The sequence below is a fragment of the Prionailurus viverrinus genome, chromosome A2, assembly GCF_022837055.1.
Source record: "Prionailurus viverrinus isolate Anna chromosome A2, UM_Priviv_1.0, whole genome shotgun sequence".
Classification (NCBI taxonomy): Eukaryota; Metazoa; Chordata; class Mammalia; order Carnivora; family Felidae; genus Prionailurus; species Prionailurus viverrinus.
The window spans coordinates 92,058,431-92,071,812 of record NC_062562.1 but is presented as its reverse complement, the minus strand read 5'-3'; the positions used below and the strand labels follow the sequence as shown (position 1 = coordinate 92,071,812).

General features: G+C 34.9%; 1 protein-coding gene across 3 annotated transcripts in view; it reads left to right on the top strand.

Annotated features, from left to right (window-relative positions):
- Window positions 1–13,382, top strand: part of SLC25A40 (solute carrier family 25 member 40) — a 70,219-nt gene that overhangs the window by 5,225 nt on the left and 51,612 nt on the right. For all 3 annotated transcript variants that reach the window (XR_007148521.1, XR_007148520.1, XM_047842062.1), the window contains exons 2-4: window positions 9,398–9,463; window positions 11,138–11,258; window positions 12,481–12,540. Coding sequence is in view for 1 of the 3 variants with exons in the window: in XM_047842062.1 (XP_047698018.1) it covers window positions 11,162–11,258; window positions 12,481–12,540 (157 nt within the window). In the remaining 2 variants the exon portion in view is untranslated. The remainder of the gene's footprint in view (window positions 1–9,397; window positions 9,464–11,137; window positions 11,259–12,480; window positions 12,541–13,382) is intronic.

The following is a 13,382-nucleotide window of genomic DNA, read 5'->3' as shown; positions in this document are numbered from 1 at the left end:
ACATATTTGCCAATTATGAAAGTTTCATATAAATAGAATCATAAAATATGTCTTTTTGTGTCTGGCTTCTCTCATTTAGTATAACGTTTTCTCAAGGTTTACCCATGATATAGCATGTATTAGTACTTTATTTTTTTTTTTTTTTTTTGATTGGATAAAATTCCCTTGTAAGGATACACCACATTTGTTTATTTATTTCTCAGTTGAGCATTCAAATTGTTTCCACTTTTGGCTGTTATGAATAATAATGCTCTGAATATTTGTGTACAAGGTTTTGTTAGGCTGTGGTTTTAGTTCTTCCAGGTAGATATCTAGTGGTGGAATTGCTTGGTCATATGAAAATTCTGTGTTTAACATTTTGAGAAACTGTCAAACTTTTCTACAGTGGCTGCATGATTTTACATTCCCTCCAGTGTATGTAAAAGGTTTCCCATTTGTCCACATACTCATCATTCATCAGCACTTAATGTTTTTTTTATTTTTCATTTTTTGAAATTATGCCTTTCTTACTGCTTTGAAGTAGTATCTTGTATCTATATGTTATGCTATGTTCACCAGAAGTATAGGTAGCTACCATATAATATCATAGAATCCTATCACAATACCATTAGCGGTTATTTCCTGTTTCTCTATATTCTGTATCCCAGTACCATATTCAATCCATAACTGAAAGAGTATCTCCCACTCCCCTTCACCCATTTTGCCTATTCCCCACCCACTCCCTCTGGCAGCCATCACTGCACTGTACTTATGAGTCTGTTTATGCTTTTTGTTTATTTGGGTTTTTTTTTTTTAATGTTTCACACATAGGTGAAATCGTATTTGTCTCTCTGATGTATTTCAATTAGCATAATACCCTCTAGGTCCATCTGTGTTATTACAAATGGCTCAGTAATGGTTCTTTATGTATATTTACGTATATGTATAGATTCACCATGTCTTCTTATAAGTTCATCTGTTGGTGGATACTTGGGTTGCTTCCATATCTTGGCTATTGTAAGTAAGAGTGCAATAAACATAGGGGTGCATATATCTTTTTGAATTAGTGTTTTTGTTTACTTAGAGAAATACCCAATAAGTGGAATTACTGCATCCTATGGTACTTCTTTTTTTAAAGTTTTGAGGATCCTCCATACTGTTTTCCACAGTAGCTACACCAATTTACATTCCCACCAACAGTGCACAGGGATTCCTTTTTCCCTACATCCTTGCCAGTACTTGTTGTTTCTTATCTTTTTGATTCAGCCATTCTGATGGGTAAGGTATATCTCTCGGTGGTTTGATTTGCATTTCCCTGATGGTGAGTGATGTTGAGCGTCTTTTCATACGTCTGGGGCCATCTGTATGTCTTCTTTAGAAAAATGTCTATCTGGGTTTCTGCCCATTTTTTAAATCCTATCAATTATGTTTTTGGTGTTGTGTAAGTTCATTTTATATTTTGGATATTTACCCTTTATTGGGTAATCATTTGCATATATCTTTTCCCATTTAATATATTGCCTTTTAAAGATGGGTTTCCTTTGCCATGTAAAAGCTTTTTATTTTAGTATAGTCCTAATAGTTTATTTTTGCTTTTATTTCCCTTCCCTGAGGAGACCTCTACAAAAATGTTGCTATGGTTGATGTCAAGGAAATTACTGCCTACATTTCCTTCTAGGAGTTTTATGGTTTCAGGTCTCCCATATGAGTCTTTAATCCATTTTGAGTTTATTTTTGTGTATGGTGTAAGAAAGTGGTCCAGTTTCATTCTTTTGCATGTAGCTGTCCAGTTTTCTCAGCACCATTTATTGAAGAGACTGTCTTTTCCCCATTGTTTATCTTGTCCTTGCCTCCTTTGTCATACTTGAATTGACCACTTGATTAAGTGTGGGTTCATTTCTGGGCTCTCTGTTCTGTTCCATCAACAGATCTGTGTCTGTTTTTGTGCCACTACCATACTGTTTGGATTATTACAGCTTTTTAGTATATCTTAAAATCTGAGATTGTGATATGTGATACCTCCAGCTTTGTTCTTCCATCACAGGATTGCTTTGGGTATTCCAGATCTTTATGGTTCCACACAGATTTTGTTATTATCTATTCTAGTTCTGCAAAAAAAAACCAAAAAGTGCTCTGCCATTTTAATAGGGATTGCATTCAATCAGTAGATTGCTTTAGGTAGTATAGACATTTTAACAATATTCTTCCAATCCATTAGCTTGGGATATCTTTCCATTTGGTTGTGTTGCCTACAATTTCTTTCATCAGTGTTATATAGTTTTCAGAGTACAGGTCTTTCACCTCCTTGGTTGAGTTTATTCCTAGATATTTTATCCTTTCTGGCATAATTGCAAATGGAATTATTTACTTAATTTCTGTTTTTGCTAATTTGTTGTTAGTGTATAGAAATGCTACTGATTTCTGCATGTTAACTTGTATCCTGCAGCTTTACTGAATTCATTTATTCTTTTTTTAAACCATTTTATTTATTTATTTTTTAACATGAATTTATTGTCAAATTGGTTTCCCTACAACATCCAGTGCTCATCCCAACAGGTGCCCTCCTCAGTACCCATTGAATTCACTTATTCTAATAGCTTTTTGGTGAGTCTTTAGAGTTTTCTATATATAGTATCCTGTCATCTGCAAGTAGTGACTTCTTCTTTATCAATTTGGATGCCTTTTATTTCTTGTCTGATTCCTGCAGCTAGGACTCCAGTACTGTGTTGAATAAAAGTGGCAAGAGTGAGCATCCTTTTCTTGTTCCTGATGCTAGAGGAAAAGCTCTATATTTATAAGGAAAAGCTCTCTATTAATGATGTTTGCTGTGGATATTTCATATATAGCCTTTATTATGTTCAGGTATGTTACCTCTAAACCCACTTTTTTGAGAGTTTTTATTATGTATGAGTGTTGGATTTTGTCACATACTTTTCTGCATCTGTTGAAATGATCTTGTGATTTTTATCATTTGTTTTGTTGACGTGGTATATCACAGTGATTGGTTTGTGAATATTGACTCATACTTAAATCCCACTTGATCATTGTGAATGATCCTTTTAACTTATTGTTCAGTGTGGTTTGCTAACATTATGTTGAGGGCCTTTGCATCTGTGTTCATCAGAGATAGAGGCCTGTAGTTTTCTTTTTTTGTAGTGTCTTTGTCTGGTTTTAGAATCAGGGTATTGTTGGTCTCATAGAATGTATTTGGAAACTTTCTTTCCTCTCTGTTTTTTTGGAATAGTTTGAGGACAATAGGTGTGAACTCTTCTCTAAATGGACTTTTGTTTGTTGGGAGTTGTTTGATTACTGATTCCATTTTGTTACTAGTAATTGGTCTGTTCAGATTTTCTATTTCTTTTTTTTTTTTTAATTTTTTTTTTTCAACATTTATTTATTTTTGGGACAGAGAGAGACAGAGCATGAATGGCGGGGGGGCAGAGAGAGAGGGAGACACAGAATCGGAAACAGGCTCCAGGCTCTGAGCCATCAGCCCAGAGCCCGACGCGGGGCTCGAACTCACGGACTGTGAGATCGTGACCTGGCTGAAGTCGGACGCTTAACCGACTGCGCCACCCAGGCGCCCCTGGATTTTCTATTTCTTTATTCAGTTTTGGAAGATTCTATATTTCTAGGAATTTATCCATTTCTTGTAGGTTGTCTAAATTCCAAACATATAATTTTTTATAGTATTCCCTTAGAATTTTTTTGTATTTCTCTGGTGTCAGTTGTTACTATTCTTCTTTCATTTCTCGTTATGTGTCTTTTTTTTTTAAATGAGTTTTATCAATTTTGTTTATATTTTTAAAGAACCAGCTCTTGGTCTCATCAATTTTTTTTTTCTTTTTCTGGTCTTTATTTCATTTATTTATGCTCAAGTATTTCCTTCCTCCTACTCATCTTGGGCTTCGTTCTTACTAATTCCTTTAGGTATAAAGTTAGATTTTTTTGATAATTTTCTTCTGTAGGTAGGCCTTTGTTGTTATCAACTTACCTCAGAACTGCTTTTGGTATATCCCAAAGATTTTGGACCATTATATTTTTGTCTAGATGTATTTATTTATTTATTTATTTATTTATTTATTTTATTTAAAAAGCATTTTTTTTAATGTTTTATTTATTTTTGAGAGAGAGGGAAAGACAGAGTGTGAGCGGGGGAGGGGCAGAGAGCTAGGGAGACACAGGATCCAAAGGAGGATCTAGGCTTGAGCTGTCAGCACAGAGTCCAACGTGGGGCTCGAACCCGTGAACTGCAAGATCATGACCTGAGCCGAAGTCTGATGCTTAAATGACTGAGCTACCCAGGCGCCCCTAGTCGTATTTTTTAATTTCCTCTGATTTCTTGGTGACCATTGGCTGTTTATTGCCATGTTGCATAGCCTCCATGTGTTTGCATTTTCTCTCTTTTTTTTCTTGTGATTAATTTCTATTTTAATACTGTTGTGGTTGGAAAAGATGCATGTTATTCCACTTTTCTTAAATTTATTGAGACTTGTGGCCTTAATGTGATCTATCTTGGAAAATGTTCCATGTGCATCTAAAAAGAATATGTATTCTGTTTTTGGATTAAATGTTCTGTATATACCTGTTAGGTCCATCTGGTCTAATGTCTTGTTCAAAGACTTTGTTCATTTTTCTTATTGATTTTCTGCTTGGATGATGTATTCATGGATATAAGGGGTGTTAAAGTCCCTTACTATTACTGTGTTACTCTCAATTTCTCCCTTTATGTTTGTTAATGTTTGTTTTATGCATTTAGGTGCTCCAGTATTGGGTTTGTGGATATTTACAACAATTGTTATACCTTCTTGTTGAATTGCCCCTTTATCATTATGTAAATACTTTGTCTCTTATTACAGTCTTTGTTTCAAAGTCTGTTTTATCTGATTTGAGTTTTTACTCAGATCAGATACCAGCCTTTTTTTTCTGCTTCTGTTCGTATGGTGTCTTTTTCCATCCTTCCACTTTCATTCTTTATGTGTCTTTAGGTCTGAAATATAGTCTGCATATAGATGAGTCTTGGGTTTTTTTTTTTTTCAACATTTATTTATTTTTGGGACAGAGAGAGACAGAGCATGAACGGGGGAGGGGCAGAGAGAGAGGGAGACACAGAATGGGAAACAGGCTCCAGGCTCTGAGCCATCAGCCCAGAGCCTGACGCGGGGCTCGAACTCCCGGACCGCGAGATCGTGACCTGGCTGAAGTCGGACGCTTAACCGACTGCGCCACCCAGGCGCCCCGAGTCTTGGTTTTTTATCCATTCCGCCATCCTATGTCTTTTGATTTGAGCGTTTAGACCATTTACATTTGAAGTAATTTATTGATAGGTGTGTAATTACTGCCATCTGTTAATTGTTTTCTGGTTATTTTTGTAATTCTTTGTTACTTTTTTTCCCTCTTGCTGTCTTTCTGTGTGATGACTCAGTAGTGTTTTGATTGACTTTCTCTTTATTTTTATTTTTTATTTTTTTGGAAAGAGAGAGGAAAAGAAAAAAAGCATGAGCCAAGGAAGGGGCAGAGGGAGAGGAAGAGAGAGAATCTTAAGCAGGCTCCACACTGAGTGGAGGGGCTTGATCTCACAACTGTGAGATCATGACCTGAGCCAAAACCAAGAGTCAGACACTTAACTGACTGAGCCACTCAGGAGCCCTGTGGATGATTTTTAAATTTACATGAGAGACCTCAGGGCCAAGAACAGCCATGACATTTCTGAAGAACAGGTAGGGTGGATTTACCCTACCACATATATAAGCGCCTATTACAACTACATAATAATGCAGTGTGGTAAGGTTTAAGTATGGATAAGTTTAACAGAATAGAATAGAGAGCCTAGAAACAGTTCCACAAAGCACCTGTTTAGAGGAGAAGAGAGGGATTATTTAGTAATTGGACCTGGAGAAAATAGTTACCTGTTTTCACCTGGAAAATGATGCAATTGGCTCACTATTTCACATGCTATTTAAAAAATTCTGCTTAAAGGTGCCTAGGTGGCTCAGTCATTTAAGTGACTGACTTCGGCCCAGGTCGTGATCTCACAGTTCATGAGTTCAAGCCCCATGTGGGGCTCTCTGCTGACAGCTCAGAGCCTGGAGCCTGCTTCAGATCCTGTGTCTCCCTCTCTCTCTGCCCCTCCCCGACTTGTGCTCTGTTTCTAAAAAAAAATGAATAAACATTAAAAACATTTTTTAAAAAACTTTTTTTTTTTTAACGTTTATTTATTTTTGAGAGAGAGAGAGAGATAGAGCATGGACGGGGGAGGGTCAGAGAGAGAGGGAGACACAGAATCTGAAACAGGCTCCAGGCCCTGAGCAGTCAGCACAGAGCCTGACGCGGGGCTTGAACCCACGGACTGCGAGATCATGACCTGAGCCGAAGTCGGACGCTCAACCGACTGAGCCACCCAGGCGCCCCAAAAACATTTTTTTAATAAAAAATTACACTTAGATTAAAGAATTAATATCTGTTCAATAGCACAACTTCAACACACCTAGGGAGGCATATGTTTTTTGGACTTTTAAGTAAGGAAAGATTGCTTAAAGAGGAAACAAAAAGGTATTGTCTATAAAGGGAAAGATAGATAAACTTCACTACATTAACAATATAAGAATTTTGACCCTGGGGGCACTTGGATGGTTCATTTGGTTAAGTGTCCAACTTCGGCTCAGGGCAAGATCTCTCTATTCACGAGTTTGAGCAGTGCGTCAGGCTTTGTGCTGACAGCTCAGAACCTGGAGCCTGCTTTGGATTGTGTCTCCCTCTCTTTCTGCTCATCCCCCACTCACACTCTGTTTCTCTCTTTCTCTCTCTCTCTCAAGAATAAATAAATATTAAGGAAAAAAAAAAGAACTTTGACCCTTCTCTTATACCATACACAAAAATCAACTCCCAAGTGGGTTAAGATTTGAATATAAGATCTAAAATTGTAAAACTAGGGGCGCCTGGGTAGCTCAGTCGGTGGAGGTCATGATCTCACAATTTGGGATTTCAAGCCCCGCATCAGGCTCTGTGCTGACAGCTCTGAGCCTGGAGCCTGCTTTGGATTCTGTGTCTCCCCCTCTCTCTGCCCCTCCCCTGCTCACACACACACACACACACACACACACACACTCTCTCTCTCTCTCTCTCTCTCTCTCTCTCTCTCTTTCTCTCTCAGAAATAAAATAAAAACATAAATTTAAAAAAAAGATAGCAGTTAACATATTTGACTGAAAAAAATTAAAAATTCTGATGATACGAAGTATGTGTTGATTTACCGTCCTCCAACTTGGGTATTGCCCTAATCTTAACTAAAGCCTCTCCATCCATTGTTTGGTTGAGTATTATTTTGTCACTAATTAAATTTATTTCTTGCCCCAAGGAGGGCTCGTTCATTATTCATGCTTGAGAATGTTTGCCTTTTATACTTCAAAATCACCTTGGCGGTGTATACCAAACTATTAATACCAACTTAAGTACTGTGTAGAATGCAGAAAAGGTGTAAAAAATAGGAGCTGGGGGACTTGGGGAAAAAGCTTTTCTTGCAGAATATTTCTTTATGAAATATACTGAGTTTACAGGATATATTAATGTTAAAATCATTTCCCTCCATTAGAAGAGTAGAAGGATGCAAAGAAAAAAGATAAGTAGGATGATTGGACTGTAAGGAATTTAAAACACTGGAGAATATGTTACAAGTTCTAGACAGTCCTCAATGATTATTACTTCCCACTTTTTCTCCATCTGCCTCCAAATCTGTGGTTATGTTGTTCATTTTTTCCCATATTATTTTTCAGATAAATTGAAAAAGAGACTAATTTTTCAGATCTCATTGTTAAGTAGATTATGATCTTATAAAAATTGCTGCTATAATTTTTTTAAATACTTTTCTATTAAGAAATAAAAAGTCCAATAACCTTAATTCTGAGTTCTCAAATGTTACAACTGAATTTCTGACTTAAATTCTATATAATTCTATATAATTGTTAGAAATATATCAGTTTTTTTTACTCTTTTTTCTGGTTTGAGCATATTCAGGTTAACAACTTTGCTGGAAAGGATGTCAAAATAAAGCATTGTAGGCCTTTTTAGTTTTCTGGAGGAGGAGTACACCTATATTCTAGCATATGTTTATTATTTTTCCACTTAACTATGTTCAAATAAACAAGTGTTAAAAGTATTTTCTTGGACTTGAAATTTCTACATAAATTTCAGGAACTAAAAACATTTCATTGTTCAAATTTTCCCATATACAGAAAAATACAGAACAGTGAAAAACTTATGGTATATTTACCACCTAGATTTAGGAGTTTGTTTGTTTGTTTTGAGAGTGTGTGCACAGCAGGGGAAGGGTAGAGGGAGAGAGAGAATCCTAAGCAGGCTTCATGCCCAGCGTGAAGCTCAATCCAAGAGTCAAACTCTTAACTGACTGAGCCACCCAGGCACCCCAGCAGATTATTAACATTAGTATATTTATTTGTTCTGAAGTATTGTAAACTGCAGCTATCATAACACTTTAGCTTTATAATACTTACACTGTGACTCTCTTAAAAAAAAAAAAAAGACACTTCTGGGAGTGCCTGGGTGGCTCAGTCCGTTAAGTGTCTATTGATTTCAGCTCAGGTCATGATCTCATGGTTGTGAAAGTAATCCACATTTGGGATGCGCTCTCTCTGCCCTTCCCCCTTCATGGCACACACTCTCTTTCTTTCTCTTTCTCATTCTCATTCTCTCTCTTTCTCTAAAAATAAATAAATAAAAATTCTAATTGAAAAAAAAGACACTTCCAGTATAACCATAGTACTATTATCTTATCAAACAAAATCAATAATAATTGTTTAATATCTGATATGTAGATGATATTTAGATTTCCTTATTTACCCTCAAACTGACTTTTAAAATTTCATTTATTTGAATCAAGATGTATTTGGTTGGTAACTCTCACAAGATTTCCTTATACTAGAACAGTTCTCCCTCCCCTGCTTTTTTCCCACCTTAATTTCATTTGTTGAAACCAAGACAATAGTCCTATAGAGTGTTACAATTTCTCCTATTTTGTGGTATTCTTAACCATGTTACTTGAGTCTCTGAATTTCCTATAAATTGGAACTTAGATCCAGTGGATTGTTTAGATTTAGATTAAACTTTTTTCCTAAAAAATACTTCATAGATAGATAATGCTGAATACTTAATTTTGCAGCACAAAATCTTACTGACTCAGTGATGCTAAGGTTAATCAGAGTGTGCAGGTTCTAGAATTGTTTTGGGGTTTTTTTTTAACAGAATAAATTTACAGTGGCAATATTCCTCAAAGTGTGTAAAAGAGGATACTCAGTAAATATTTGTTGATTTGTCTTTTGTTTTTTTTTTACATACTCCTTTCCTTAGGTTCTCCTTTTCTTGTGTGAAAAAATAAGACAATTACTTTCATTTTTCACTACAGATTTTCAGCTACTGATGTTACAAACAAAATATTGCAGCATAGAGTTGAGGAAAAGACTTAAACCAGGTGAGTAGTAAGAAAAGTCCGAGGAAATGATAAGACTACCATTTTTATGAAGTTCATTATTGGGATGATTGATAAAATTGGAATATGAACCATAGGATACTCTCTAAATTAAGTTTCCTCAATTTGATAATGTTACTGTGAAATGTAAGAATATTCTGAGGTAAGGCACCTGGATGACTCAGTTGGTCAAGCATCTGACTTCGCCTCAGGTCACGATCTCACAGTTTGTGCTTTCGAGCCCCAGGTCAGGCTTTGTGATGACAGCTCAGAGCCTGGAGCCTGCTTCAGATTCTGTGGTCTCCCTCTCTCTCTACCCCTCTCCCATCATTTTATAGATGATTTAATGCTCTGTCTCTCTCTTTCTCTCTCTCAAAAACATAAACATTAAAAAAAATTTTTTTTAAGAATATTCTGAGGTTTTTAGGATGAAGAGGTGTGATGTATTCAACCTACTTTCAAATTGTTCACAAAAAAAAATAAGTGATACCAAAGTGTGTTTGTGAGAGAGAGAGAGAGAGAGAGAGAGTGAGTGAGTGAGTGAGTGAGTCTGGTGAAATTCTGGGTTAATAGGAACTCATTTATTTCCAGTGAAAGTATAAATTGGTCCAGTCTTTCTGGAAAGCATTTTGGCAATTTATCTCAAGTTTTTAGTTAAGCCTAGTAAGCTTACTTTTTCTTATATAGTAATTCTAGGAAGACTACAAAAAACTATGTATATGAGGATATTTATACAAGAGTGTATGAGTGAATGAATAATGAAAATTTGACAGTGACCTAAATATCCAACAATGTGAGACTGATTAAATATAATCAAAAACTCAAAGTATTAGAAATGATAGTATAAATCTATATTTATTGATACAATGTCTGTAATGTATTTTTAAGGGTCCACACTGCTACTAAACATTATGAATAGTATTAACCTATTTGTTTTTTTAAAAAGATGCATGTACACAGGTATACAAATGTTTGTACGTGTTTGATTTATTATGTGTAATCTGCAGGTGCATGTGTGTATGTGTTATATACATGTACATACTTATATATGCATTTGTGTGTACATAGACATTTGGAAAGGTGATACCCTTATATTGCTAGTGGTTATTTTTGAATAAAAGGTTTATAAGTGGTTTTTATACTTTTTTATATTAACTGACTTTTTAGAAAAGAGTATATATTGCTTTTCACATCAAATTTTTCTAAGATAATGCTTCTTTTGAAGATTATGTGTTTTTATTTTATACCTTTGGAGCAACTTTGGCATGCATCAGAAATAATGATATATTTGCTAGCTCTATATTAGAGTATATACATAGTTCTTATGAGGCTAAATACACAGATTCTGGGCCTTGCTGATCAGGTGCCTTCATTCTGTTACATGGCCAGAGTCTGTATTCTTACTGCTCTATGAGCTGTCTTACAAATGTGATGCTGCTCACACAGCTTAAGTGCACTACCATTTTTGGAAAATCAGAGTGCATGTTCTATTAATGACAATTGTGTAGTTAGTGCCTTTGTGTAGAACTTATATATATTTATTTTTAATTATGGTCAACAGCACGTGCTTTGATATTAATGCTGGCTACTGTTTTTATAGATGATTTAATTTTTAGCAGTCAGATCTGAGGGCATTTTCATTAAACTCCTATTTTAAATTTTGATTTTCCTTAACAGATTTTTCTTTAGTCAGTTAAAAATATGGATCCTGAGTCAGAGGGACCACAGATTATCAAAGTGACACCCCTTCAACAAATGTTTGCCTCTTGTACTGGAGCTATCCTGACATCACTAATGGGTAAAATAATGTTAATGTTATAGATTATGTAACTGTTATAGATTTCCATTTGAATTTACTGTCTGAAATAATGATAGTATTATCATTCATGCTTCATCATATCTCTCCATCAGCGTAACATAAAAATAACTCTGGAGAGAGAATCAAGAGACTTGAATTTTATTACAGTCTTTGCCATTCTTAGGCTGAGTGCAGTTTGGGACAGTCCCTACTTCTCTCTGAACTTCATTTTTACCTATGAAATCAGGGGCTCAGACCAATATTGAAGTGCCTGTCAATATTGAACTTTTATGACTCTATTAGCCTTTTTTAAAAGGAAACAAGAAAATAGGATAAAATATTAGTATAATGAATGATTTAGAACTTGGGCAACTTATGGTAGCAACAAATACAAGTTACGTTTTCTTTTGCTTGCATTAACAGTGAATTTCTTAAATTCCTTTGGCCACATTTTCTGTTTTTTACAGTCTATTTCTTCTAGAGAAAGACAAACAATATAGTTAGGTGATAGATGGCTAGTTTATTTAGATAAGATAGCAGATGATTAGAACACATATAAATGTATTACTGTTGGATGTGCTATCTCACTTCAGTTAGTGTTGTAAAGACCTTAAAGATAATGTAATGTGACTTCCTCATTCTCAGATAAGGAAAAGGTTTCTTCAACCACTATTTGGCATTTTTTCCTACTTGGATAAAATAGCATGCAAATGAAAACAATTCTCCTTTACTGTGCTATTCCCAAATGGAATAACACAATGTGACAGTAAAGACGATTTATGGCTAGCTTACTCACTTTTTCATTATCTATAGTTTTTATTTGATATAGCTAAATTTAATGTGTTAGAAAAACTAATATTGTTGATTACTTGTAATAGAGTTATTCTCAAATTTTTATATAGACTTCTAAAACTTTTATTCTTTACCTTAGATGATGTAGTTTCTTAAAAATACTAGTATTTTAGGTTTGGAATTGAATTATTATAGAAATATTATAAATGATAGTTTAGTGATGAGAGAAGTAATTGTCTTCTCATTGATCCTCTTTTAAACAGAATTCAAGGGCAAAAAATTAGAATGTTACATTTAAAACCACTTTGAGATAAATAATCTTACTCATATAGTCATGAAGAGGGGTATGATTTGCTACATTTTGTCATATTTGGACAAATATCTGTATAATTTACAGGTATTATTAATTAAAATTTATGTTTCTTCATAGTGACTCCTCTGGATGTCGTTAAAATTCGACTGCAAGCACAAAGGAGCCCATTCTCCAAAGGTATGTGTACTAGTTCCTGAAAATCTTGTTAGGTTTTTAAATGTTACTTTATTCATTTTTGTTTGAAAAATATTTTTTGTTAATTTTTTAAAGTTCATGCCTCTTTATCCTCATGCAGAAATGCTTTTTGGCACGTACTTAGTTGTACGTGATGGAGTCTAGCCCTAAAACAAATATATATAAAACACTTATAACTCTTTTATATAGCTGATTAAAGTATCGGGTGATTTAATATTTGAGTATGTGTCTCACAAGAGCACAATTAAAAGTGTAAGGAATCTTAGACTCTAGCTTCCTCCTTAGTCTGAGAGTTCTGCCCATCCTAGAACATTCATCCAACAGTCATCCAACTGGTGTGTGAATATAATGCTTAGAAATCATTATTTTATCAGGATAGTATGGTTTATGTGAATTTGAAAAGAGTAGTCATGTATTTTTATTAGATGGGAAAAAAATAGCAATTCCTTTATCAATCTTCCACAATTTTATAAAGATGATATTTTAAACATGTTAAAATTTTTTTTAATGTTTATTTATTTTTGAGAGAGAGAGAGAAAGTACAAGGTGGGGAGGGACAGAAAAAGAGAGGAACACGCAAAATCCAAAGGAGGCTCCAAGCTCTGAGCTATTAGCACAGAGCCCGACGCAGGGCTAAACCCATGAACCACAAGATCATGACTCAAGCTGAAGTCGGATGCTTAACCAACTGAGCTATTCAGGTGCCCCTTAAACATGTTTAAGTAGCAGAAAACAGATTGCTTGGACTATGAGAATGTTGGCTTGGACAAAGATGCCCCTCTGATGAACACAGTACTGAGATGGAATGAACAATAGGCATATTT